Genomic DNA, 24674 nt, shown 5'->3' with positions numbered 1-24674 from the left:
ATGACTTGAAATCTTTTTAAAAGACTTTGAACTATATACACTCTTGAAGTCCTGGTAAAAAGTCTGAAGTCTTTGAAAGACTTAGAATGATTTATTAAGTTTTTTTAATGACTTTAAACTATATGCACTCTGGAAGTTCCAGTAAAAAGTCTGTAGTCTTTTGGAGACTTCTGAAGTCCTTGAAAGACTTAGAATGAGTTCTTAAGTCTTTTTTAATAACTTGAAGTCTTTTTCACAGACTTTGAACTATATACACTCTTGAAGTCCTGGTAAAAAGTCTGAAGTCTTTGAAAGACTTATAATGATTTTTGAAGTCTTCTTTAATGACTTCAAAAGCCCGTAGCCGCTCGGTTGCGCCTTACTACTCCTATTAATTATGTCTCCATGGTAGTATATATGCAAACAAATGAAGAAAAGAAACTCTAACTCTAAATGTTAATGCCCTTGATATAATATTTTTTATTTTTTTTTATTCTTGGTAAGTAGGATTCGCAAAAACAGAGGAACAGGTATTTTTATGTATGAATCATAATTAAATGCGTGATTTGCAGTTAAAACAGAGTTTTATGAGATATAAATTCATTCAATATAATTTTTATTCATATTTATAAATATATAATACATAACGTGAATAAATTTTCGATGAAGGTCAAAACATTTCCTTTTTGAACATTTCCAACATTCATAAACATTTAAAGAATTTAAAAACTGACATAATACTCAATAATGTAACTTACACCCCCAAAATCCAACAAATATACGAATCAATTTAAATGCATGATTGAGTTTCTAAGAATACTTGACGACTAACTCGATATGTGCATTTAAATGTTATCGATTTTATCTCGAATCGTTGTCGAAAAACAATTAACTTATACTTAAACATTTTTTTTATTTTTTAAACATCTAACTCTTAGAAAAATCTCTCATGCTATGTAAAACAGGTATTTAAAATTCAGTAAACATTTAAATAAAAGAGGATGTTAAAAAATATTATCTGGTCCATATAGCTTAAGCTTAAAATCTTTTACTAAAAAAGATCCCAGCAAAGACATAATTTTATCATTTTTAAAAACAAGTTTTCCTCACATTGTTTCTATGAATATAGTGTTTAAAAAGATATTTAGAGAAAACATCAAAACAAATTCTGCCAAAGGACAAAAATGGTATTTGTGATTAATTGTATGTAAAAAATCAACGTTTGATTTGTCATTGATTGAAAAATGGAAAACACTATAAACAAAAAGTAAAAAATATGGTATTCGTGAAAGCCAAAATTTCAAATTCTTAACATTCTCTTTTGGAAAACAAAGCGCATTTACATAACAACGTTACTGATCATCAGGGACATTGTTATCGTACGTTAACAACGTCATAATTACCATAAAACATTAACAACATTGTTAACGTTTTTCACTTCTCCACCAGCGAGGTATCCAGCCTTTAATTTCCTGCTGTATGTGACGATATAACAACAAGACAATAATGGGAATTGCCAGTTCTTCTCTTTTAAATAAATATAAATAAAATGCAGCCATCAGTAAACCCATATCTATCAAAAAACTCAATGTCGTCCTAATTTTTTTTTCAGTTTCTATTCTAAGGTTAATATTTTCAGCATTTACAGGCTCATTTTTACTGGACAGCCTCCTTAGACGATCTGTTTGCTCATCCAAAGCTCGTTGAAGTCGTTCAATTTCCATTTCAGCTGGTGTATTGGCACGTGATCGGTCCCTAGAACTAGCCCTGGATGATGGCCGGCTGCTTTTCGTTTTAGCCCCACTAACCGGTCTAGATTCCCTTGCATTAGAAGATGATCGTGACTCCACTACCGATCCTCGATCCCTTGATACGTTTCTAGACCTAGGCATTGGTGACTCGTTCCTCGCGGGTGGTCGGTTTTCATTTCTCGTTCGACTGTCTGCCCTTCTGTGACTTGGTGTCGAGCTTCTGGAATCACTCATGTCCATGTATCTTTGTCTTTCTCTATCGCCGTCACTCACTGGTCTTGGTTCCCTTAACTTTCCCTTAACAGATACATCCGAATCACTCTCATTTGCTCGACTCGATAAACTGCCTCGTCTTCCACTTCGTTCTGACTGTAATATCGGCATTGCTTGTTTTATCGGCATAGATGGTATTACTGGTGGTATGGGTGTTATGATCTTTGCGGGTATTACGTTATGGGTAGTAATTGGTGGACCTATGGGAGAAATTGGCTCTATTGTCTTTCCTGGAGTTACGGACAATGCTTCTTTTTTGAGCGTTTGACTATTGTATTGGTTTGTCTGATTTGGCATAGGTGATGCAACTCTGGTTTGAGAAGGACTTTCGTAACGTTTTATTTCTCTATCTCGACTTAACGAACGTTGTCTGAAATCTGGATTGGAATATTGTTTCACGAGTTCTGTGTAATGACTAACCACAGCCATCTTTTCTTCATGTTCTTCTTCAGACTCTTCAGTTGAATGTGTTTTTGAACCTTGACGCATTTGTTTGCGCTTGGAAACAGCGGCTTCTCCTGCAGAAATAACAGCTTCTTTATCGGAATCCGTCATTCCTTTGTTTAATGCATTTGACTCAGTTGTAGACGTAGATACAGGTGATTTTAATGATGGTACAGGTGCCGGTGTCACTATTGGAGTGGGCGTTGATAAAGTGACAACTATCGGTTGAAATGAAGAGGGGAGTGGAGATACAGCTACAAATCCAGGTGTCACTGTTTTCATCTCTGCCACATCTTCAAAATTCTGATTTGATATTGACCTATTAAATAAGTTACGTTTATTTTACAAATACTTGAACAGAAGAATGATAAAGTATGTGTATACTGAATAAAATGAAATTACCTGTTGAGCATTATCACACTAGCGTCCTCGTGAGGTGGCAGTGACTTTCGAATGGGTTTTTCCGGTGGAATTGGTCTACCAAATTGATTCACTGGTATAGATTCAGTTTCTGTGCGCTTTTTCAAAATAGATTTTGGTACAATGGTACCATTCGGTGACGTAGGGGAGGGTGATAAAGATCTGTGCGGTGGAACTGGAGGTGGTGTGTCTGTATTCAGATGCAAAAGCATACGGCCACGGGGATGATATGTTTCTTCTTCTTCTAATACTGGAATAGCCATTATTCTGTCTTTAAGATGTTTCAAATCTTCGCTATCAGTACTTTCCGCTTCCGAAGAGAGATAAGAGGTGTCAATACTGTCTTCCGCATAAATAATATCAGGTGCAACTTCATCATATTCTTCTTCGACCACTTGCACTTCCAACGGTTCCTTAAACAATAAAAAAATTAACAGATTAATTTAGCATTACACTTTAGTAATACTATTTATCTACGTATTGGAATGGTTTTCCTACTTTTGGCTTTAGTTCTGGCATGCTCAATAATTTCTCTTTTTGATTATTCTGGGTGTTTTCTCTGTCAATCGAAGCAGCTGTGGACTCTTCATTGAGATCAATACCAGGCTCGTGCCACCTGCGTAGGCGTTCGGAGCTGCCTCCACCCATCAGCCAGGGCTCCGCCTTTTGCGTGGGTTTTTCATCTTTAGTGAGTAGGTTTGGATCTGACAATACGTTCAACAACGGAGAAGGTACAGGTAATTTCGGAGGTTTGAGTAAAGTTACATTAGCTTCTCCCTCACTCGATCTTCGTCTATCACGTCGAACTTGCCAGGTATTTGCGCCGGAATTCGATAACCGTCTTCGTATCGGACGAGACCTTGATTTGAATAGAGGATATGCCTCATTGTCACCTGAACGATTTGCTTTTGGATCATTGGTCTTATTTCGTTTCTGTTCGATGGATTGTTCGGCTTCTACTGCACGATAAAAGCGCTCCATTGCACGTTCATGAAGAAGTTCGGTTGAACTGACCGCCTCCCGAACGATTTCGACAATTTGATGATCGGGGCTAAATAGTTCGGGAAGAGATAGTGACATGGGTGGTGGAATTAAATCCTCCTCTTCTTCTTCTGGAGGTACTTCGACAGCTGATTGACGTTCGACAAATCGATTCGCTAAACGAAAATTAAGTTATATTTAATTCAACGCCAACTTTTTCCACTATATACTTCTATGATGGACAACAAGAAAAAAAACTTTATGCACTTACTCAAAGCCTCTGAGGTTCCTCGTGTCTCTCGTCGAGTGATTTCAGATTGTTTCTCTAAACGTTCTGATTCGTACTGTCTTCGATCTTCTTCACCTGGATATAGTACTAACATGAACTCCGAACTACCGTGTAACATATCATCTTCATTACCCTCCTTTAAATTCGTTTCAGTTTCATTACTGCCACGTCTATGCCTAGGTACTACAGATGGTGGACTTAAACTCGATCTCATACTGTCCACCGTTTGCTTGATCGCGACTTCCATTGACTCCTCCAACACAAGGGGTGACGGACTATGTTCATGTGAGTAGGAAACAGTACGGGACCGTGAATCCAAGTATGTTCGCTGGCCTCCCGAGTCGTTGTAATTCGGAGTTACTACAATCGTTGTTTGTGGTGATCTACTTCTTTCTGAAAATTAAAGAATGGACTTAGTTGTTAAAACCGTTAATAAAAGTAATAATCAATAAGTGAAAAATTTGAATTTCTCAGCGTACCTAGCACCTCACGTTCTTTCATTAGAGGCTCATCTTTTTCACGGCTATTGGCGTCTAGAATGAAAGTTACGCGACTGTCAGCTCTGGATGATCTGACTAATCTTGTGGGCGATAAGGTACGCTCGTGCATTGACATGGCTTCCCGATTCGAAGCTTCCTCGCGAGTCAAACTACGTGTCCTCTGAGTGGGCTCATGAAAACTGATTTCACGTCTCTCACTGCGTCCACGTGGAATGTCCCGATGGCTTACCGATCTTATCCTCATATTTGGCTCAGTAATTCTGATTTGTACATAAATAAAGACAGTAGAATTAAAAACATACCAAGAATGTGAACGTTTGCTGTGCCTTCGTTACAAGAAATGTTTTTCTACACTGATTTATATCCAATCAAAACAATCACAATTAGATCTTTAGGTCCTGGTCAATAGCACTCTCAAGTCTTGTGACTGTTCTAGTAAGCATATCACGCTAGTAAAAAAAAAAAAAAAAAAAAAAATATTTTTTTATTAATTATCACACGCACCCTCTTTTGACATCTGGTATGAAAACAATCTGTGTTTTCTCGCTAGGATCGCTGAGACCATAGAGATTCTCTGCTTTCACGCGAAATTCGTACTCTGATCCTTCTATCAAATCGTTTATCATGACAGTCGTGTACTTGCAAGTCATTGATTTTAACCACATATCCCATCCCATCTTAAACAAATAAGCAATATTATAATTAGTATTTCAAAGTTTACGTGGTATTTATAATTTTTTAAAAAGAAATTGATTTTTACAGAAAGTATGTATATATACTGTAACACAATAATAATAATAATAATAATAATAATAATAATAATAAGACGTTTTTCTTTAAAGCGTCAAGTATAGTATAGGTTTGATAATTACTCTATGATATTCGACAAGGTAATTTCCGATACTACTTCCACCATCGTCATCCGGTTCCATCCACGCCAATGAAACACTCCGGCCAAATATTCGTGTCACTGTCACATTCCGGGGAGGAGAAGGACTATCTATAATGGAAAAAGTAACTTGACTAAAAAACGGGGAATCCTTTGATATTTTCAACGGTTAACAAAAAATTATAACTATTATACATGTACATAAATTGTTAAGTTCATCTTCATCAGAGAAAAAGAAAACCTTACCTACCTATGATGGTGACCAAAAAAGATATCGCTCCCTCGCCATGTTTATTGATCACCCTTACGGTGTATTCTCCGCGGTCATCACGCACAGCGTTGGAGATGATGAGAATACTCTCGCCTTCCGCAGTACTTTCAAAACTACGTCGATGATCAGCCAGGACGATCTCTCCATTGTGATACCAGGTGACACTGGGTGACGGCTTACCACCATGGGTGACTCGCAACTTCACTTCTTCGTCTTGTGCAAAAAGTAATCCTTCATCGTATCCTTTGGGTAGTCGAACGAATGCTGGTACTATAGTCGTTTAATAGTTTTTTCCATTATCAATAAAATACAATTGACACAATCCTCAATTTTACAATTAGTAGTGATGTTCACACGTAATTACATATATGTGAGAAGATTTATTTGTACATACCTTCAACTATAAGTTTAGCTTTCGTGGTGACCCTTCCAGCTCGGTTCGTGGCAATGCATTTAATTTCCCCCTCGTCCATTTGTCTTGCCCCTTTGATTATTAGTACGCTTTTGTTACAGTCAGTCTTAATTTCAATCCTCCCGCTGGACATCAGTTCGCTGTCATTTTTGAACCATCTAATCACTGGTATAGGCAGTCCAGAGTAACTTGCCATAATTTCAACCTGAAACGAGACAAAGAAGTTTTTTACTTTTTTGCATAGGTAAAAATCTACCTTAATTGAAATGAGCAGGCTAACAATGTAGACCAGCTCAAATAGTATTTCGGATGGTACAATGATACTTTAAGCACTAAAAGTACCTACTTTGCCCCATTTCAATGGTCCACGTGAAATTTTGCATAAATTTTCTTCATAGAAAAATTTCTCATCGAGTACTACGTGAAATAAATTATTTCAAGCAATATTTTTTGTAACTTATCCACAGGAATTTACGGTTTCATATAGATTGAGTGTCTAAGTATACAATGGAAAGACGATGATAAGGTCCCAACATCGTACTACGCGACGAACATTCTTTGAAAAATGTTTCCAACTTGGAATTTCATGAGGAAAATCGACGAGGAATTTCCTCCGCATTCAAAATTCATGTGAAATTCCACGTGGACTTACGAATTTGCACTAAATTGAATCAATAACGCATAAAACTTACGTATCCGTAGAGTACAACGAAAGAATCTCTGAGCTCTTGGTTGAACTTTGGCACAATCTGCGTCGTGTTCTGCAGAGTAACGGTCAACGGATCCGACAGCTCGCTCGGTTCCGACGTGCCCAAAAAGTTCTGGGCCCTGATGCGAAACTGGTAGCGCCAGCCGGGCTCGAGGCCGCTGAGCATCAGCTCCGGCTCCCGGCAAATCACCGGCGCGGCGCTCTCCCAGTGCGGACTGCCCATTTTCCGCTGCTCCACGTAGTAACCGATGATACTCGAGCCACCGCTGTGCGGCGAAATGTTCCACCGGATGAGGACAACGTCGGATTGAGAGTCGTCCGGGCCTGGGATGAGGACCGGTTTGCCTGGCGGTGCTGGGGCTCCTTTTTGGCGGGATATTAGAATCAGCGCGGAGTTTAGGTTGCGGTACATGCGACGAACGAAAGCTCGTGTCTCGGCTCGTATTTCCTGCTATTGCCAAATGTTTTTGCGTTGCTCTTACATTCGTGGGTATTTTTTTTTTTTTTTTTTTCTTTCGTTTAGTACACAAATCGCATTTTGTCTGGTTTAATGAATTTTTTGAAATTGTGCTCTTCCAAGATCATTTTCTTGGGATCAGAAGACTCTAGTAACGTTTTGAAAATTGTGCAGTGCAACGAAAAAGTTCAAACCTCGATTTTTATCTGAATAGGTGTATCTTGAAATAAATTTATTAAGTGCAATGAATTTAACGAAAAATATGGTTTTTAAAACTCAGATTATATGGCGTGTAGGATTAAAATCACACAAAAACAATGGCATAGGATAAGAAAATGCGACCAAATGTCTTAGAATCTAGGTAACTCATGAGTGACTTAACACTTTTGCTCTTTAAATCGCACACATGTGTGGAATTTAAAAAAATTTCTTAGTGTGTGAAAAAAAAAAAATTTTAACTGAGTTTATGAATCAGCGATGGTTAATTGGTCTCAGTATTTAAGTTAACGAGTCTAATAAATTAACTGAGTATTCTACGTTACACCACAGAAAATTGTATTCAACACTTGATCATGTAAATGAGAAGGAAAGAAAACGTTGATACGTAAACTATCAAATCACAACATTTTTTTATACTTTATGTTATTGATCAATATTTATAATCACCATCATCATTGAAAGTTACCTTGACTTGAAAAACTCAAATATCTAGATTACAGATTTACTACGAGTCCTTCGTACTTGACCTTACGCTTTATTTTGTAAATATGTGACTAAATGAAAATATAGAGCTATTTATTGTAAAGTGATGTACAACTTTAATGCTAAATTATAATGAATCATGAGTTATTTTGTTCAATTCAAGATTAAAACTAACAATATCAAAATTAAATGTTAACAGTACCGTAGGTGCGACCAACTCATAAAAAGAAAAATGTTTGATACAAGAATAATTTTTAGCGGATCTATTGTCCAATTGAGCGTAAATTTGGAAGATGACTTTAGGTTCCTCATTAAAGCTGATGATGGTTTATAAATTTTATCAAACAGAAAAAATCTGAAGCATATTACTTGGTCACTCTAAAATAAAGAAAAATAAAAAAACAACATTTTTATTGTAATTTTTAAAACATATATATTTCACACGATTGCGTCAAAAGACAAAGTTCTAAACCTCGATCAAAAATATCTTTTATAGATTTTTATTTTAAACTAAAGTAAAACACGAAAATTCCATACATATTAGGGAAAGGTTCAAAAATATAGTATAAAAAAAATTATTTTCCCACTACAAAAAGACAGTGACATGTAAAAAAGTGTTTATCACAAAATAATGTGAAAAGATGATCAATGATTACCTGCAGTCATGCACAAACACTATGTATGACGAAAAATAATTTTTTACACGAGTACTACAGATAAACTGATTCATGAAATTAACATTACCAAGAAAAAGACGCTTCAAGAAAGAATATGAGTAAAAATGTACTCAAGTCGAATAAGTATACGTACGGGTAACATAACAGTTTCTGAGAATGCTATAACGGAGCGTCATACGTGATCGACGATTGATATACAGTAGGGTAAATCTTGAAATACAGATATGATATGCCTCACGAGAGCAGGATGTATTTATGGAAAAATGTATTAATGTATGTTTCTCTCTCTTATTTTCATTCATTCACACGAGTACTCAAAGTACTGATCATTGACAAATAAAAAACATAACTATCATCATACCTCCATCGTAAAGCACCAACTTTTCCACATTTATCCATCAACTATCACAAGTAACGCGAACGGATTACGAGATCTTTCAACGGATACTTAAAAGCTTTGGCAAGCTTGTCGACCACAACGTACGAAACAACAAAATTTACATGATTTCGCCGCAAAGTCCGATAAACGACTGGCACATACTGCCGTGGCACGAGAGTGTTTTAAGAAGTCAACAATGGATCTCGGTATGTCGCAGTCGCGCGATAGAGTATCGGTGCAAGCTGCAAACTGTCGATATTTTCCACGTGACCGCCAACCGAAACAACGACAATCCATTGCCACTAGCTTTTCTATCTCTTTTTACCTGATGGCCCCGTCATGATTTACCTCCACCTTGTGTCTCTGTATTGTTACTTTTACCTGAAGTAGCTATTGTATGTAGATATATTGTCTATTCGAATGATATTTAATACAAGAACTGCAAACGAATCTATATCAATGTCCAATGTCGCATAAAAAACGGCACAGTCTCGTTCAATACTTGTAGCTTTGATTTCAGAAGATCGGCAATGTCGTGAGACTCGTGGTGATGGACAATAAATCATCGAGCATTCATCAGAGTCAACATTTGTAATCATCTACGTAAGTAGTGAAAAAAAAAAAACAGTAATCAACAGAAACATTCGGTCATCATAGAAGAAGTACTTTGCATTTGAACGTAGTTCGATTGGAGTCGCCACAGAAACGTGTAAGTATGAAAAGGCAATGGTAAAATCAGTGAAAAAAGAAAAAAAAAAAATCGTAAAAGAGGAACATTTCATCCTTGTCTCCGACTGTACACCGTCTCGTCTCACTCAGTCCGTCAGACGGAGGGAAAAGCGCCACGCTGACCCTCTTTCTACCGTCTCGGTCATCTGCCCGTGTGTTATATATTAGCACCGAGTGTACAAAAACGTAGAAAACGAGAGAAAACGCGAGGTAACACGCAGACGCGCATACACATTGTACACGAAGATGGAAAAGACGAAGATTCGCGTAACTCGCCCGCAAGCACCCATCATTGCGTACAGCGCAAACAATGGACCCGTATTATCTTCGACCCCGATCAGTTTGCACATCAAAAATTCCCAAAAAGATCATTGCATCTGTATCAAACAGGTGCGGGCTGGCCAAAGAGAGAGAAAGAGGGAAATCGGTATACCTATCCATCCAACTATATATTATGCTCGTAGTGTTCGTACAAGCCAAAGAGAGAGAGAGAGAGAGCACCCGCGCAGCAGATAGAAAATAGAAAGGGGAAGAAACACTGCAACCAGTCGAGCTTGCAAGCAATATCACTCTTGCTTCTACCCTCCGTTATTATTATTATTATTACTCATGTGTCGATGAGTCTAACCGATTTATGGAACAAGCGATGCGCCGATCACGCAAACGAGTGCAAAAATAAACCATCCCATGTGCCGATGATTTTTTTTTCAAATGTAATATACGCACACATTTTACGCCCTACAGCTCGAAATCGAGAGCACGTATAACTAAACGTATACATGTATGATTTACGATCGGATTTCTCGAGTGTGCTTGCGAGTCACGCGCGTGATTAATGACGAACCTCTCATTTGGAGCATATGGTTTGGATTTTCCGTGCAATGGCGAGTGGAGGGGGGGGGGCAGTGTAAAGGTGAAGACGAAGAGGGGAAAAAAAAAAAAGAAAAAAAAAGGGAAGAAAAGAGGAGACGAGAGAGCGTGTAGGCGATATTTATATCTCCCGACCACCGTACGCGCGACTCCGCAGCCCAGACGTATGTGCGTGCCCGTTGACCACCACCACCACTTTTACGACCTACACCAACATGCACCAGCCAGTGGTACTGCTCTGACCGTATGTGGGATGAAGAGAAGAAAAAAAAATAATAATAAATTGAGGTAAACATTAGCGAGGAAGAAAGGAAAAAAAAAAAAAAAAAAATGAAGAGACCCGGTCGAGCTTGCGATGTATGGAGCTTGCGACGCGTGTGCCGAAGAGCCGTCTTTTAACCGATTCGGGGGCAGAGCTTACCTGAGCTGTCCCATTGCATGGACTTTCTGCTCGAGCTTTTGGACAGATATCCCTTTCTGGCGCTCGCCTTCCTCTGAGCGTTACCCATCGTCGCGATTATCGGCCCACCACTCGGTGTAATAATCCCGTGCACACGCGCACACACGCCGCATGCGATCCCGTAAACTCTGGCACTTTGACTCGCACTCACGGGGCACCAGTGGTTTTTTGTTTGTTTTTTGTTGTTTTTTTGTTGTTTTTTTGTTGTTTTGTTTTTTTTTTCACCACCAACGGCGCGCGAGAAGCGGAAATGGCCCGCCGCCCCTCGCGGCCTCTCTGCTCGTGTGCACGCGATACGCGATGGCCCGGAGCAGCCGAAAGACTCGGCCGATCCGACGAGCTTTTCTCGCCTTCGCTTCTTCTATTCGCGTGCTTCTGTCGTTTATTATTTTTCCTCGTCGAAGACATGAGCCGGAGAGAGAGAGAGAGAGAGAGAGCGGACGGATTCGGTGGGGCAGTTCGAGGGAAAGGCCGAGAGAGGTTGGCTCGATATAGCGCGAGCGAGTGCTCGGAGCGGCTGCAGTTTGGATGCTGGTGCTTATCCGTCTCATGCGGGAGAGGGAAAGCAGAAGAAGCGTTTGGAGGTGCAAGACGGTGGGAATAATGGGTGCAAGCTTTGAGAGACGGAGCTTTTTTTTTTCTTTTTTTTTTTTCTAGCTCTTCATCGCTCTAGCATGGATTGATCGAGGGACAGTTTTTGTTAGGCGGCTGTTGGGGAGATAAATGATTTTTTTCCAAGGATTTGGGGAAAAATTAATAGGGGGTTTATACGGGAAAGCTCGGTTCCTTTCGAGCGATTCAGTGGGGTTTATCGACCCGTTGCCGATCTGGCTTGAAAATGGTAAATAATGGCCATTGCCTTTATTTTACAATTATTGATTTTTGATAAGAAATTTTAATAATTGATACAAAAATTAGATTCTATGGTAATGTCTTGTGTAAAATTTTTTTATACGCATCTATAATACACATTACATACAGGCTTCCATGGATAGTAGGTCAACAACACCGTAGTTGTCTCGCGATTGATAACCACATGCTTTTGTTATTTAAAAATATACACACTGTAAGGTAAAATCTAAGAGCAGATGAATTGACAATAATGCAGTTACAGCTGAGCAATATGTGGTTGAAAATGATTTTTTTAAAACGCATTTTTTTGAATTTCAGGAATTTGTTCCTGGAAAACTAATGAGTTTACAAAAATTTTACAAGATATCTTTTTTATGTAAAATAAGCCTGAGAGTTTCACAAAATTTTTTCCCTACGAAAAATATTTATTTTTCTGTTTGCTATTAATATTTGTGAAGAAAAATGAAGACAATCACATTTATTTATCGTGTTCAGTTGGTCAAAACGCATGAAATATATGGGCCCATCCCAGAATGGCTACGGGCACACTGGAATTAAACTTAAATTAAGTAAATTGAATCTTTCAAAGTGTTCTAGAAATTTTTTTTCCTGTAAAAATAAATCCAGCATGGATGGATAAATGGTAAAATAAAATAAGATTCTTAGCCAATAAACGAACAATTATTCTTTACTTTTATCGCACGTGCGTGTAAGGATGGGTTTAGATACGGAGTCTGGCAATCTGCAAATTTAATTTGTAAAATAACATCGGTATCACTTTCCGACAGTTTGAATTAAATCTCCCACCAAGGCTTAGTCTGCAGACTGACAGACTCCATATCTAAACCCACCCTAATAAAGCCCGTATACCACTGATGCCGGTTAGCTGATAAAGACACCCAGCAGGGCGAGAACCTTTTTCCATACTCTGAATAAATTCGTCCTCGTCCACCAGCTCTTCTTTTACGTCAGAATAAACTTGGATGAAGACGATCTCATATGGGGTGCTTTGGTGACAGCACCAGTTCACAGATTACACCGCACTTTGTTCCTTCATCGCTGGAATAGCCAGTCCCTTGGCCTTAAGTACACCATGTATTTATTATGTGTGTGTGCTATTGTAAAATTGTTTTTCTTATGAGAGTATGCACGTATTGAAAGTATTGAAACCAAAGAAAATGAGACATTTTTAATAGTGCATCGTGCAACATGCAAACAATGTCCTAATAATTAAACAAATATTTTTTGTTTAGATTGTTAGTATCCAAGTATTTTAATAGACAACTAGAACATTTGTAAATTATGAAATTAATAAATAACCTTTGTAGATGCATATTAGTATTTAAAATATGAAAGTGGTGTTTGGCAAACGTGCAAGCACTCAAGAATCTCAAGATTCTTCCGTCCATCTTTGTTCTTTAATGGTATTCAGTTCACCAACTATTAGAGAGTTAGTAGGATTATTGGAATTTTAATGACAAAACTACTTTTTGGTTTTATTTATGAATAGTGACACAGTAGTTGTAGGGATACACTGTTACGAGATTTTAAATATTATCAGGCAAGTAAAATGATTGAGTAAAACATTTTTTATTATTTATATGAGTACACAAAAGTTATACAGTATTACAGACATTACAGTAAATGATTAATATTAATGACTTTCATTTTTCGAGGTACGCATTGATTCCATGGCTTGCAAGGAATGTCCCAATAATCTTAGCATTAATGAAGGGTGAGAAACGAAAAACTGGTTGCAGTCTTTAATTTTTAGAGCTTCTTGATGTTGAGACAGTATATACTCTATTGCCTTATCCATTAAGGTGTCAATTGTATACTGTTGAGAAAATGTCAAGATTTGTGCAATGTTCTCCAAATTTATGGATTTTATCAAATAATTAACATAAGTTGATTCTTTGGCTAAAATAGCTTCATTTGATTTAACAAATTTTTCTGCAGCAGTTTTTAAATCTGACAGTTCATATTGATCTTCATTTGCCAGTTCAAGAATTTGTACTATGTTTTGTACATTTATATTGCATTGTAAATGCCCCTTGCACATCTTTTCTAATGGTGTGATTTCTAAGTAGTGTGATAGCTGGAACAACTTAAAAGGAGTGATAGTCATGTCGCATGTATCAGTGTATATGTAATTCAATAGTTGTTCAACAACTACACCATCCCATTGCTCTAGTTTGATTGTGCCGGTTTTTTTTTCTATCATCTCCGTCTCTATCATCTTACACAGAACTTTACTTCGTACCGAAAGAATATTTTTGTGTACTTTAAAAACTTTCTCATCGACAACTAATTCCAAGTCGGAATGAGCTTTTTCTAAGAATAGTTGCTTCATGTCTTGAGCTAGTTTGTTACCACATAGTTCTTGATTAAAATTGATTTCAACATCAGCATCAAATGATGAATATCCATTAAAAGCAGTGTCATACACAGTTGTTGCTTGTGATCGGAAATTAGTATCAGTTACTGCTTTGAGAGTAAATAAATGTCCATATACAGATGAATTAAAACAAACTGTCAGTTGCAATAATTTGTTATGCAGTAAAGATGGTTTTGTAGTAAAATCAAGACTAAACGTTACTTTATAGAGATAGTATGAAGGATCGTAGGTCCTTAAGATCATTTTTATAGAGCACTTATTTTCAAATTCATGTAAACTAAATTCTTGAGACGAGGAATTGGTGGTGAGGTCAGTCAAATGAAACTTGACTATACACCCGTTCTCAGTCCGGACGTTTGTTACAGTGGCCATATTTCTGGTATACGGGAAAAATACCTGTAATATAGATATGTGGATAAGTGATAATCTGAGACTGCACGAGAAAAATGAAAGAAAATAATTATTGGGGACATAAATGCACGCACCTACCTATTTGAAACAGTAGTGGTACGGCAATTAAATCCAACGATACTTGGGTTAAAATAAAACTTAGTTCAGGAAATGCTTAAGTTTTGATCTTTCGATTGTTTCAAACTAACGGCAACATGTACATACCCTAATAACTCTAAAAATGGAAAAAGAAAATGGCAGCATACTTATAAGTATTCGATTATTATCGTTTTTTTTTAAAGGAACGGCTGCGTTCCGCGTTCCACGTTCCGTGCCAGTCTGCCCGTCTCTGTAAATTTTTAGTTCGAAATCAACCACGCTAAATGTCGTTGATGTAAATCCGGTAGCTACATACATGGTCCGGTCCGGTACGGCCCCGGGAAGAAAGAGAAGGAAGAGTAAAAAGGTGCATTGTTTGTCCAATGTCCATCAGTCCATTGTCCTGGAGCCGTACCATATAACTTTTTTTAGCTTTGCGGGCCTATGTTATAACATAGGCCGATGTACAGAAAAATAGTTATATGGTACGGCCCCTGGACAATTTTTCCAATGTCCATTGGAATTTTTACATCAACGACATTTAAGTAGCGTGGTTGATTTCGAACTAAAAATTTGAGACGGGCAGACTGGCACGGAACGTGGAACGCGGAACGCAGCCGTTCCTTTAAAAAAAAACGATAATAATCGAATACTTTTAAGTATGCTGCCATTTTCTTTTTCCATTTTTAGAGTTATTAAGGTATGTACATGTTGCCGTTAGTTTGAAACAATCGAAAGATCAAAACTTAAGCATTTCCTGAACTAAGTTTTATTTTAACCCAAGTATCGTTGGATTTAATTGCCGTACCACGACTGTTTCAAATAGGTAGGTGCGTGCATTTATGTCCCCAATAATTATTTTCTTTCATTTTTCTCTCGCAGTCTCAGATTATCACTTATCCACATATCTATATTACAGGTATTTTTCCCGTATACCAGAAATATGGCCACTGTAACAAACGTCCGGACTGAGCACGGGTGTATAGTCAAGTTTCATTTGACTGACCTCACCACCAATTCCTCGTCTCAAGAATTTAGTTTACATGAATTTGAAAATAAGTGCTCTATAAAAATGATCTTAGGGACCTACGATCCTTCATACTATCTCTGTAATGTAACGTTTAGTCTTGATTTTACTACAAAACCATCTTTACTGCATAACAAATTATTGCAACTGACAGTTTGTTTTAATTCATCTGTATATGGACATTTCTTTACTCTCAAAGCAGTAACTGATACTAATTTCCGATCAGAAGCAATAACTGTGTATGACTCTGTTCTTTATGGACATTCATCATTTGATGCTGATGTTGAAATCAATTTTAATCAAGAACTATGTGGTAACAAACTAGCTCAAGACATGAAGCAACTATTCTTAGAAAAAGCTCATTCCGACTTGGAATTAGTTGTCGATGAGAAAGTTTTTAAAGTACACAAAAATATTCTTTCGGTACGAAGTAAAGTTCTGTGTAAGATGATAGAGACGGAGATGATAGAAAAAAAAACCGGCACAATCAAACTAGAGCAATGGGATGGTGTAGTTGTTGAACAACTATTGAATTACATATACACTGATACATGCGACATGACTATCACTCCTTTTAAGTTGTTCCAGCTATCACACTACTTAGAAATCACACCATTAGAAAAGATGTGCAAGGGGCATTTACAATGCAATATAAATGTACAAAACATAGTACAAATTCTTGAACTGGCAAATGAAGATCAATATGAACTGTCAGATTTAAAAACTGCTGCAGAAAAATTTGTTAAATCAAATGAAGCTATTTTAGCCAAAGAATCAACTTATGTTAATTATTTGATAAAATCCATAAATTTGGAGAACATTGCACAAATCTTGACATTTTCTCAACAGTATACAATTGACACCTTAATGGATAAGGCAATAGAGTATATACTGTCTCACCATCAAGAAGCTCTAAAAATTGAAGACTGCAACCAGTTTTTTGTATCTCATCCTTCATTAATGCTAAAATTATTGGGACATTCCTTGCAAACCATTGAAATCATGCGTAATTTAATAAATGAAAGCAAAAAATAATGATTGCTGTAATACTGTGTAATTTTGATACATTAATATAAGTAATAAAAAAATGCTTTACTCTATCACTTTACTTATTCAATTTTATGAAAACACCCTTTAAAATGTACATGGTTGCTACCTATGCTACTTTTAATTAGGAAAACAAAATGTATTTAAAAAAAATATAATTTCAATAATTACGTTGAATGTCAAATATTCGTACTGTGCCCTCAGAAGAAAAAATAGAGGCAAGCACAAAGATTTCCTCAAGCCGTGGTTTGCAGGTACTTCCCCTGGTATCATTAATGTCCCTTAAGTAGCTAATAAATATCAGTTACATTTGGCTGATCCTCCATATAAATAATTTTTTTTGTATAGGTACCTACATTAACTTGAGGGCTTGCAGATTTATCAAACTCAACTTTCGTATTTATCTTCCACACATTTCATATCTTATTAAACAATGTTTTCAGCATTGAAGCGACAGTTTTTTAATTTTTTGAATAAAATATGTACAACCAAATAATTGAGTAATTTTTTTATGAATAGTTAAAAGTCATATGATAAAATTACTAATTATTAAAAAAAAAAAATTTCTATTAATTACCGAGCTCTGCATACTACATAAAATATGAAAATACTCAAAATGGCTCATTTTCATGTGTTTTAATATGTATTATATTGCAAGAAGCCAGATTTTCAAACTCTTGTGCATCATGCAAGTGTGATATCCAACCCAATGTCGTGTTATTTTTGTTATTTCACTTTCCTTGTAAACTTTAACTTTACTACTTCTATTTACCTTTTCAATGAAACTGTATTAATTTACAATTTATCTGTAACAATATCGTTACCCAAAAGTAATGGAGAAGTTTATTACAATTTTAGTCTAAACATTAAATTAAAAAGAAAAAAAAAAAAAAAAAATTATAATACCACTAACAGTTAATTAAAAATTGTGTTTATTATTGTTACTGGTTAGCCATTGTGAAGTTCTAACTACTGAAAATTTTGTCATTTAATCATAATCATCAATTTTATTGCAGAAATAAAAGAGAAACGCATTAAATTTAGAGTATAAAACATTTTAATTTTTTACATAAAAATTTATAAAAACGCTTAAACTAAGTTATTATGTTCAAAAGTATACTTATACTTAAATAATAATTCTTAATTCCTCAACATCGGTTTTGATACCAGCATGACATGTAAGGTTGCTGTACGATAAATAAAAAGAGAAAAACGAAATTCATGATTATTATAATGTACAATAAATTACTTCCCAGCCTATATTTTTATAACTATTCTAAATTTCATTAATATTAATCTATATCACCAGACAGAAAGACTTGCTTATCATCAATGCCTACAATAAATGCTTATTAAAAATTTGTAACGACCACTGATAATTGGCTTCTCTGACTCATCAATTCATAGTTTATATAAATACAGCATTGAAGAAGCTGTTAATACAAGACAGGAATATACTTAAACTACATCGTTCAAATGAAAAAAATCATAGAGGGCAGGTAGTTCATCCGGCTGGAACAGTATGCTCAGAATCTTTTTTTGAACTTCCTTCCTTTTTCTCTCTGGCATCCTCATCAACAATTCTCTCATTCTTATTTCGAACTCTTCAATAGTAAGATTACTTGTCTCTTCCTCGCTGTTGGCGAAATATTGCAGTAAATCCACAATACCTGGAACCTCCACTTTTCGTCCTAAACATATAAAAAACCGTCGAGTTCATTTAAATGAAAAAGAAATTAAACTTAACAATTATAACATGAAAAGTAGTGATGGATAAAACGATGTAGTTGTCTAGAATCTAACCTCTAAACAATTCACTGCAACGATCGAGAAAAATCGTCTCTTCATCGGTATTTAAACCAGAAAAGCAAGCATGAGCCAACAGATGCGATTTCATCGCCCGTACTGATGCACCACAATGCTTGCAATCGTAGCTCTGCAACAAAAAGTTGACGCGTAGACGTTTGGACAATTGCTTTTCTGTCAAACAGTTTAGTAATTTTTCTCCCGCGTACTTACATCACGTTCGGTGTTGATTTCAATTATAACACTACAAGAACCCATTTTTCAAGGTTTTATCGGTGCAATTACAACGACTATTTGGCAAATAATTGACACAGAATTACCTACTTAATTAACAGAAAATACAAAAAAAAACAAAATACGTCTAACCGCGATGTTTGTGTACATGTCATGTATATATGTAAAAACCTAACTTTCCCTGATATTCTACACCACGTGTGCCAGCAGCAGACGACGGTCACAGCGGTCCTCTGCTGAATTTGTTTATCAACTTAAACTACTGTAAATTAGTTTTTTCCGATTAACTAATTCGTGCAGCTCTATTAGTTGTTTTTTATGTTTGTCATAGTGTAAAGGGTTTTGTGACTTCAAATAATAAACTATGAATCAAACACGTCAGTTGTTGGGACTTCCAAAATTTTTTAGGCAATTGTGTAAAAATCATAACTTATACGATTGTGCAAAAAGGCACTTGTTAACAAATGAAAAGCCCGCAGTTATTTTAGGCATTGAAACAAGCTGTGATGAGACTGGCTTTGCAATCATCGACACGTCTGGCAAGATTTTGGGTGAAGCTCTTAATTCTCAACTTGTTCATCACTTGCAGTAATTTTCTATTTTCATTTTATTATTGTTTGAATCACATTCGTTGATTAACTTTTTTTTTTAACAATACCATAGTTTGGGAGGAATTAATCCACCAGTTGCTAGAGATTTACATGTAAGAAACATAGATAATATTTATCAAGAGTGTTTAAAATCTGCAAACATGACAATGAATAATATTGACGCAGTAGCAGTGACGATACATCCTGGATTAGTAATGCCATTATGTGTCGGACGGGATTTTGCTCTGAAATTGTCACGAGAGTTTGACAAACCTCTGATTCCCATTCATCACATGAAGGCACATGCTCTGACAGCAAGAATGAGTGAAAAAGTATATTTATTTAGATGATAATATCGTTAATTATGCATCATTGATTCGATAAACATTTTATATGATGTATACAGGTTGATTTTCCGTTTCTTGTACTTTTGATATCAGGTGGTCATTGCATACTTGCTCTGGTTCAATCAATAGAGGATTTTAAAATCCTTGGTTATACAATAGACGACGCACCTGGAGAAGCTCTAGACAAGGTAAGTTCTACAATAAATTTTGAAGATGTAAAAATACAGTTTTTTAATTGGAAATTATGTTAAATTCGTTTTAGGTTTCTCGGCGATTAAAAATGGAAAAGATTCCAGAGTATGCAAAAGTCAGCGGAGGTCGAGCTATTGAAATGGCAGCCATGAAAGCTGATAAACCTGAAAATTTCGAGTTTCCTACTTTAATGTCACATTATAGGAACTGTAAATTTAGTTTTTCAGGTGTAAAAAACAAAGCCAGGATGCATATTATCAGTGAAGAGAAAAAACATCATATTCAGGGTGATGAAATACTTCCCAGTATAAATAATATTTGTGCTGGATTTTTACTAACAGTCACAAAACACTTGTGCTTAAGAACCGAAAGAGCAATGGAATTTTTAGTTAAACAAGAGTTACTCCCAGAAAATAATAAAACTTTGGTAAATGTCAATATTACATATAAAAGGCTTAAACTGTATTTTATCTAATTGTCTTGACTAAAAACTACATCAATGTTTTAGGTTGTAAGTGGTGGAGTAGCATCAAACAATTTCATCGCGAAAGCTCTTGAAAAAATCTGTTCGCATCATGATTACAGATTGGTCAGACCCCCACCTAAACTCTGTAGCGACAATGGAATTATGATTGCGTGGAATGGAGTCGAAAAGTATAAAATTAATAGTGGTGTTTTAAGAGATAGAAGTGAAATAGACAAAATCGATGTTACACCAAAAATGCCTATTGGTGAAGATTGGTCAGAAAGGGTAACAAAAGAAGGTATAAAAAGAAAATGGGTTAAATTAAAGTTTCATGATCTAGTAGAAAGTTAATGAGGTTGATAATTATTGACTCATTTTTTGTACGTACTTCTTGTAAAAATGTATATTTAAAATGTTTGCGTGATTAATAAATATTTTATACAAAATAACATCTTTATTTACACAAGTAGTGGAGCTGCTCGTTCCATTTCTTTTTTTAACTTCCTAATCAACTTATACTCTGGCATTTCATCTTGGATTTTTTGCTCCTCTATATCCTGTATTTTATCTAGATTTTTTCTAATGATCTGTTTTAAATTTGTTATCTTATCTTCATCTTTGTTTTTCAAAGATATCGTTATAATATCCTCAAATTCTAAAACTTTTTCAGGAACCATCTCATCAGAAAAGTTAGAGAACTGAATGCTTTTTAAGTTTTCAAAGTGTTTCATAAATCTTTGCAAAATCGCATCTGACCGTTCAGTATCCATTTTGTTTATCACTAGTATGGCAGGCATATCTAGCAACTCTGGTTTATAAAGTTCTATCTCCTTATTCAACAACAATAGTGTTTCCAAGCAATTTCTTTTTTTATACTTGTACGACAACTGAAATCCTTGAATGTCTATGACAAATAATAACATTTTTGTTCTTTCCAGGTGCTTTAAAAAATCGTGGCCCATTCCGACATTGACATGAGCTCCCTCAATTAATCCTGGCAAATCTGCTATTGTGATTTCTCTCAAATCAGGATAAATAATTTTACCTAAATTTGGTTTTATAGTTGTAACTGAAAATAGTAAATTAGCACTTGTATAACTTTCAACAGTTAATAACTAGCTATTTAAAAAATATTTAAAAATTTCCCTCACATGGATAGTCTGCTACTTTAGGCTTAGCATTGGATATGGTCCTTATGAGAGTACTTTTTCCAGCATTTGGAAACCCAACTAAAGCCACATCGGATATCAATTTCAAATCTAAAATGATTCCATGGTTTTCCCCTCTTTGTCCACTGTAGTCTGTTTCTGTACAGCCACCAGCTCCACCCATAGCTACCATCAACTTTTTATCAAGTTCATTGACTTCTCCTTTAAAGTGAAATATTTATTGAATATTAAAAAAATAGGAAAATTGGCAGTTATCAATTTGACAGATAGTATTCTAATCACATAATCTATTATCAACATGAATCACTTCTTAAAAGTAGCTTACCAATAAGTGTACCATTTTCATGGTAAACAATGACACCAGGAGGCACATTGATGATTAAATCTTCTCCTGCCTGACCCAGTATGCCCCTTTTGGAGCTGTCGTAGCCTGTACTGGCGGCCAATAATTTGCCATTCACATACTTGGATAAAATATTCAACGTGTAACCTTCTTTGGCTCTGACGTAGACATCACCACCTCGTCCACCCCTCCCACCATATTTCGATAAGCCAGATCCTCCTGTGCCTCCTCGAACTTTTATGCTAAGCTTATCCATAAACCCATACCTCAGATACTTTCTCAGTGGCTGCAAAAATATTTGATGAATTTTATAACCAGATGAGACAAAACATATCAAATGACAAGTTAATTAATAGCAGAAAAAAAGTTAAAACAGGGCTCACTTTTATTTCTTTAACACTTTTCTTGGCATAACCTAATATCTGAGTAAGAAAAACCATTTTGACGTTGTGATGTTATAACTCGTTGCTAAAATTTATTTACAGAAATAATAAACAGCCATTTTTGTTTATCTCACGCTTCCTCAAGTACTAAACATAACTAATGTAATCAAAATGCCGCATAATCAGTAGCTTGTAAACATTCAAGTTAAGTATCAAAGAAGAATCAAAACTGAAATCCCCAATATTCCGGAGTTTGTTGACATGCGGAACCCACAGCCCAACACTAGATTTGTTCAAGCCCCTTTTGGTTCGGTTCGGTTCTCGTAATAAAATACACCTACATAGGAAACCAAACAGAACTGATTCTGTATATATAGGTATATTTTGTTAAGAGAACCGAACGGTCCGAACCGAACCAAAAGGGGCTTGAACGAACCTATACTGTCACCGACAGGGTCCATACCATTTAACTTTTTTTGCTTTGCAGGCCTATGTTATAACATAAGCCGATGTACTGGAAAATAGTTACATGGTACGAGTGTACGACCGCAGTTAGTGGAGCTATTCACATTTTTTGCTTATTTCATTGTGAACGTTCATATTGAAAAGGGGGTTCCACTGTTCTGCTAAACTCAAAGTGAGTGAACAGACTGAACAGACCCTTACCTCTTTTTCCATCAGGCAACAAAGCCTATGGTCGCAACTCGCAACCCGACCATATATACGGCATTACCACAACCTACGTAACTTTAACTGCTAGCCTCAAGGTTACGCTTGCAGGGGGAAAAAACTACACAACGTCAACAACCCGGCCAACGGCTAAACGCCAGAGATACTTTATAAATGCGTTGGGGACATTTGTCACATTTTTGTCAAATTTTAGTATTTTATTAAACCATTTAAGTAGAATTTCTATACTTTTAGAGGTCAATTTTCGGATAAAAAATAAATAGTAAATTTGCCGCAAACATCACAAACAATGTCAACTTGTTATTTTGTATCTGTAAAACTAGTTGCGGCAGGTTTATGATTGATTATATGGCTCTACTGTAATTGTAATAATTATTTGGATCAGCGCCATCTAGCGGTCGTAATTTTTTTGGCCAAAAATTGCTTCTGAAATTCTGAAGGAGAGCTTTAGGCAGTTTAGCCCTAGAGCCACTTATTCAATTATAAACCAGCCGCAACTAATTTTGTAAATAGAAAATAAAAAGTTAATATTGTGTGTGCTGTTTGCGGCAAGTTTGCAATGTATCTCTTACACGAATATTGACTTTCTATATATTTATACTTTTGGGTAAAAAATAAATTGTAAACTTGCCGCAAATACCACATATAATCTTAACTTTTTATTTTCTATTTACAAAATTAGTTGCGGCTGGTTTATAATTGGTTATATGGCTCTACTGTAAGTTGCAATAATTATTTGGATCAGCGCCATCTAGCGGTCGTGATTTTTTTGGCCAAAAATTGCTTCTGAAATTCTGAAGAAGAGCTTTAGGCAGTTTAGCCCTATAGCCACTTAATTAGTTATAAACCAGCCGCAACTTCTGTGATAGATACAAAATAAAAATTTAATAATATTTGTGCTACTTGCGGCAAGTTTACAGTGTATGTTTTACACGAATATTGACCTCATATATATTTATACTTTTGGGTAATAGATAAATTTTAAACTTGCCGCAAACAGCACAAACATTGTTTATTATTCATTTTGTATTTATTTCAAAAGTTGCGGCTGGTTTATAATTAATTAAATGGCTCTAGGGCTAAACTGCCTAAAGCTCTCCTTCAGAATTTCAGAAGCAATTTTTGGCCAAAAAAATCACGACCGCTAGATGGCGCTGATCCAAATAATTATTACAACTTACAGTAGAGCCATACAATTAATTATAAACCAGCCGCAACTAATATTATAAATAGAAAATCAAAAGTTAACATTATTTGTGCTGTTTGCGGCAAGTTTACAAATTACCTTTTAATCAAATATCAACTTTCTAAATATTTACACCTTTGCGTAAAAAATAAATTGTAAGCTTGCCGCAAACAGCACAAACAATAACGATTTTTCATTTTATATCCGTACAATTAGTTACTGCTGGTTTATAATTAATTAAATGGCTCTAGGGCCAAAACTGC

The 24674-nt window shown here is 35.8% G+C and overlaps 5 protein-coding genes across 5 annotated transcripts; 2 read left to right on the top strand and 3 right to left on the bottom strand.

Annotated features, from left to right (window-relative positions):
• Positions 1 to 599: 599 nt before the first annotated feature.
• Positions 600 to 9268, bottom strand: LOC106637047 (myomesin and myosin binding protein). The gene is made up of 11 exons (XM_014349681.2): positions 9116 to 9268; positions 6902 to 7369; positions 6192 to 6414; positions 5777 to 6067; positions 5510 to 5637; positions 5142 to 5314; positions 4617 to 4897; positions 4120 to 4530; positions 3366 to 4024; positions 2850 to 3280; positions 600 to 2766 (listed from the first exon to the last, which is right to left on the bottom strand). The coding sequence occupies exons 1-11, from the start codon at positions 9143 to 9145 to the stop codon at positions 1404 to 1406; spliced, it is 4458 nt and encodes a 1485-aa protein (XP_014205167.2). The 5' UTR covers positions 9146 to 9268; the 3' UTR covers positions 600 to 1403.
• Positions 9269 to 15647: 6379 nt separating this feature from the next.
• On the top strand, positions 15648 to 16993 carry LOC106636148 (kelch repeat and BTB domain-containing protein 3-like). Its single transcript, XM_089592119.1, has 2 exons — positions 15648 to 15757; positions 15851 to 16993. The coding sequence occupies exon 2, from the start codon at positions 15875 to 15877 to the stop codon at positions 16991 to 16993; it is 1119 nt and encodes a 372-aa protein (XP_089448245.1). The 5' UTR covers positions 15648 to 15757; positions 15851 to 15874.
• A 1051-nt stretch (positions 16994 to 18044) lies between these two features.
• On the bottom strand, positions 18045 to 19189 carry LOC106638698 (uncharacterized). The gene is made up of 3 exons (XM_014352018.3): positions 19025 to 19189; positions 18809 to 18941; positions 18045 to 18696 (listed from the first exon to the last, which is right to left on the bottom strand). Exons 1-3 carry the CDS (start codon positions 19067 to 19069, stop codon positions 18464 to 18466), a joined length of 411 nt encoding a protein of 136 aa, XP_014207504.1. The 5' UTR covers positions 19070 to 19189; the 3' UTR covers positions 18045 to 18463.
• A 166-nt stretch (positions 19190 to 19355) lies between these two features.
• Positions 19356 to 21057, top strand: Tcs4 (Threonyl-carbamoyl synthesis 4). The gene is made up of 5 exons (XM_014348470.2): positions 19356 to 19633; positions 19709 to 19967; positions 20042 to 20170; positions 20245 to 20601; positions 20683 to 21057. Exons 1-5 carry the CDS (start codon positions 19410 to 19412, stop codon positions 20989 to 20991), a joined length of 1278 nt encoding a protein of 425 aa, XP_014203956.2. The 5' UTR covers positions 19356 to 19409; the 3' UTR covers positions 20992 to 21057.
• LOC106638512 (GTP-binding protein 10 homolog) lies at positions 21035 to 22931 on the bottom strand. Its single transcript, XM_014351724.2, has 4 exons — positions 22536 to 22931; positions 22135 to 22438; positions 21792 to 22010; positions 21035 to 21709 (listed from the first exon to the last, which is right to left on the bottom strand). Exons 1-4 carry the CDS (start codon positions 22590 to 22592, stop codon positions 21099 to 21101), a joined length of 1191 nt encoding a protein of 396 aa, XP_014207210.1. The 5' UTR covers positions 22593 to 22931; the 3' UTR covers positions 21035 to 21098.
• Positions 22932 to 24674: the final 1743 nt, after the last annotated feature.

Source organism: Copidosoma floridanum, unplaced genomic scaffold (assembly GCF_036245765.1).
Source record: "Copidosoma floridanum isolate Cflo_tuat_1 unplaced genomic scaffold, Cflo_Japanese_pri ptg000014l, whole genome shotgun sequence".
Classification (NCBI taxonomy): domain Eukaryota; kingdom Metazoa; phylum Arthropoda; class Insecta; order Hymenoptera; family Encyrtidae; genus Copidosoma; species Copidosoma floridanum.
Note: the sequence above shows the minus strand (reverse complement) of the source record. Positions and strands in the feature narration are given on the sequence as shown.

What these genes read in the sequence shown, in the direction of transcription:
- LOC106637047 (XM_014349681.2), bottom strand. Translation starts at nt 9,145, where the DNA reads ATGTGGAAAAGTTGGTGCTTTACGATGGAG. An exon ending in AGCTAAACTTATAGTTGAAG is followed by an intron (nt 6,068 to 6,191) that starts GTATGTACAAAT and finishes AAACGACTATAG; the next exon opens with TACCAGCATTCGTTCGACTA. An exon ending in TGCCAGAACTAAAGCCAAAA is followed by an intron (nt 3,281 to 3,365) that starts GTAGGAAAACCA and finishes TTATTGTTTAAG; the next exon opens with GAACCGTTGGAAGTGCAAGT.
- LOC106636148 (XM_089592119.1), top strand. Translation starts at nt 15,875, where the DNA reads ATGGCCACTGTAACAAACGTCCGGACTGAGCACGGGTGTATAGTCAAG.
- LOC106638698 (XM_014352018.3), bottom strand. Translation starts at nt 19,069, where the DNA reads ATGGGTTCTTGTAGTGTTATAATTGAAATCAACACCGAACGTGAT. An exon ending in AAATCAACACCGAACGTGAT is followed by an intron (nt 18,942 to 19,024) that starts GTAAGTACGCGG and finishes TTTTTGTTGCAG; the next exon opens with AGCTACGATTGCAAGCATTG. An exon ending in TTGCAGTGAATTGTTTAGAG is followed by an intron (nt 18,697 to 18,808) that starts GTTAGATTCTAG and finishes TTATATGTTTAG; the next exon opens with GACGAAAAGTGGAGGTTCCA.
- Tcs4 (XM_014348470.2), top strand. Translation starts at nt 19,410, where the DNA reads ATGAATCAAACACGTCAGTTGTTGGGACTTCCAAAATTTTTTAGGCAA. An exon ending in CAGCAAGAATGAGTGAAAAA is followed by an intron (nt 19,968 to 20,041) that starts GTATATTTATTT and finishes TGATGTATACAG; the next exon opens with GTTGATTTTCCGTTTCTTGT. An exon ending in CAGAAAATAATAAAACTTTG is followed by an intron (nt 20,602 to 20,682) that starts GTAAATGTCAAT and finishes TCAATGTTTTAG; the next exon opens with GTTGTAAGTGGTGGAGTAGC.
- LOC106638512 (XM_014351724.2), bottom strand. Translation starts at nt 22,592, where the DNA reads ATGGTTTTTCTTACTCAGATATTAGGTTATGCCAAGAAAAGTGTTAAA. An exon ending in AAAGTGTTAAAGAAATAAAA is followed by an intron (nt 22,439 to 22,535) that starts GTGAGCCCTGTT and finishes ATATTTTTGCAG; the next exon opens with CCACTGAGAAAGTATCTGAG. An exon ending in TAAAGTAGCAGACTATCCAT is followed by an intron (nt 21,710 to 21,791) that starts GTGAGGGAAATT and finishes TACTATTTTCAG; the next exon opens with TTACAACTATAAAACCAAAT.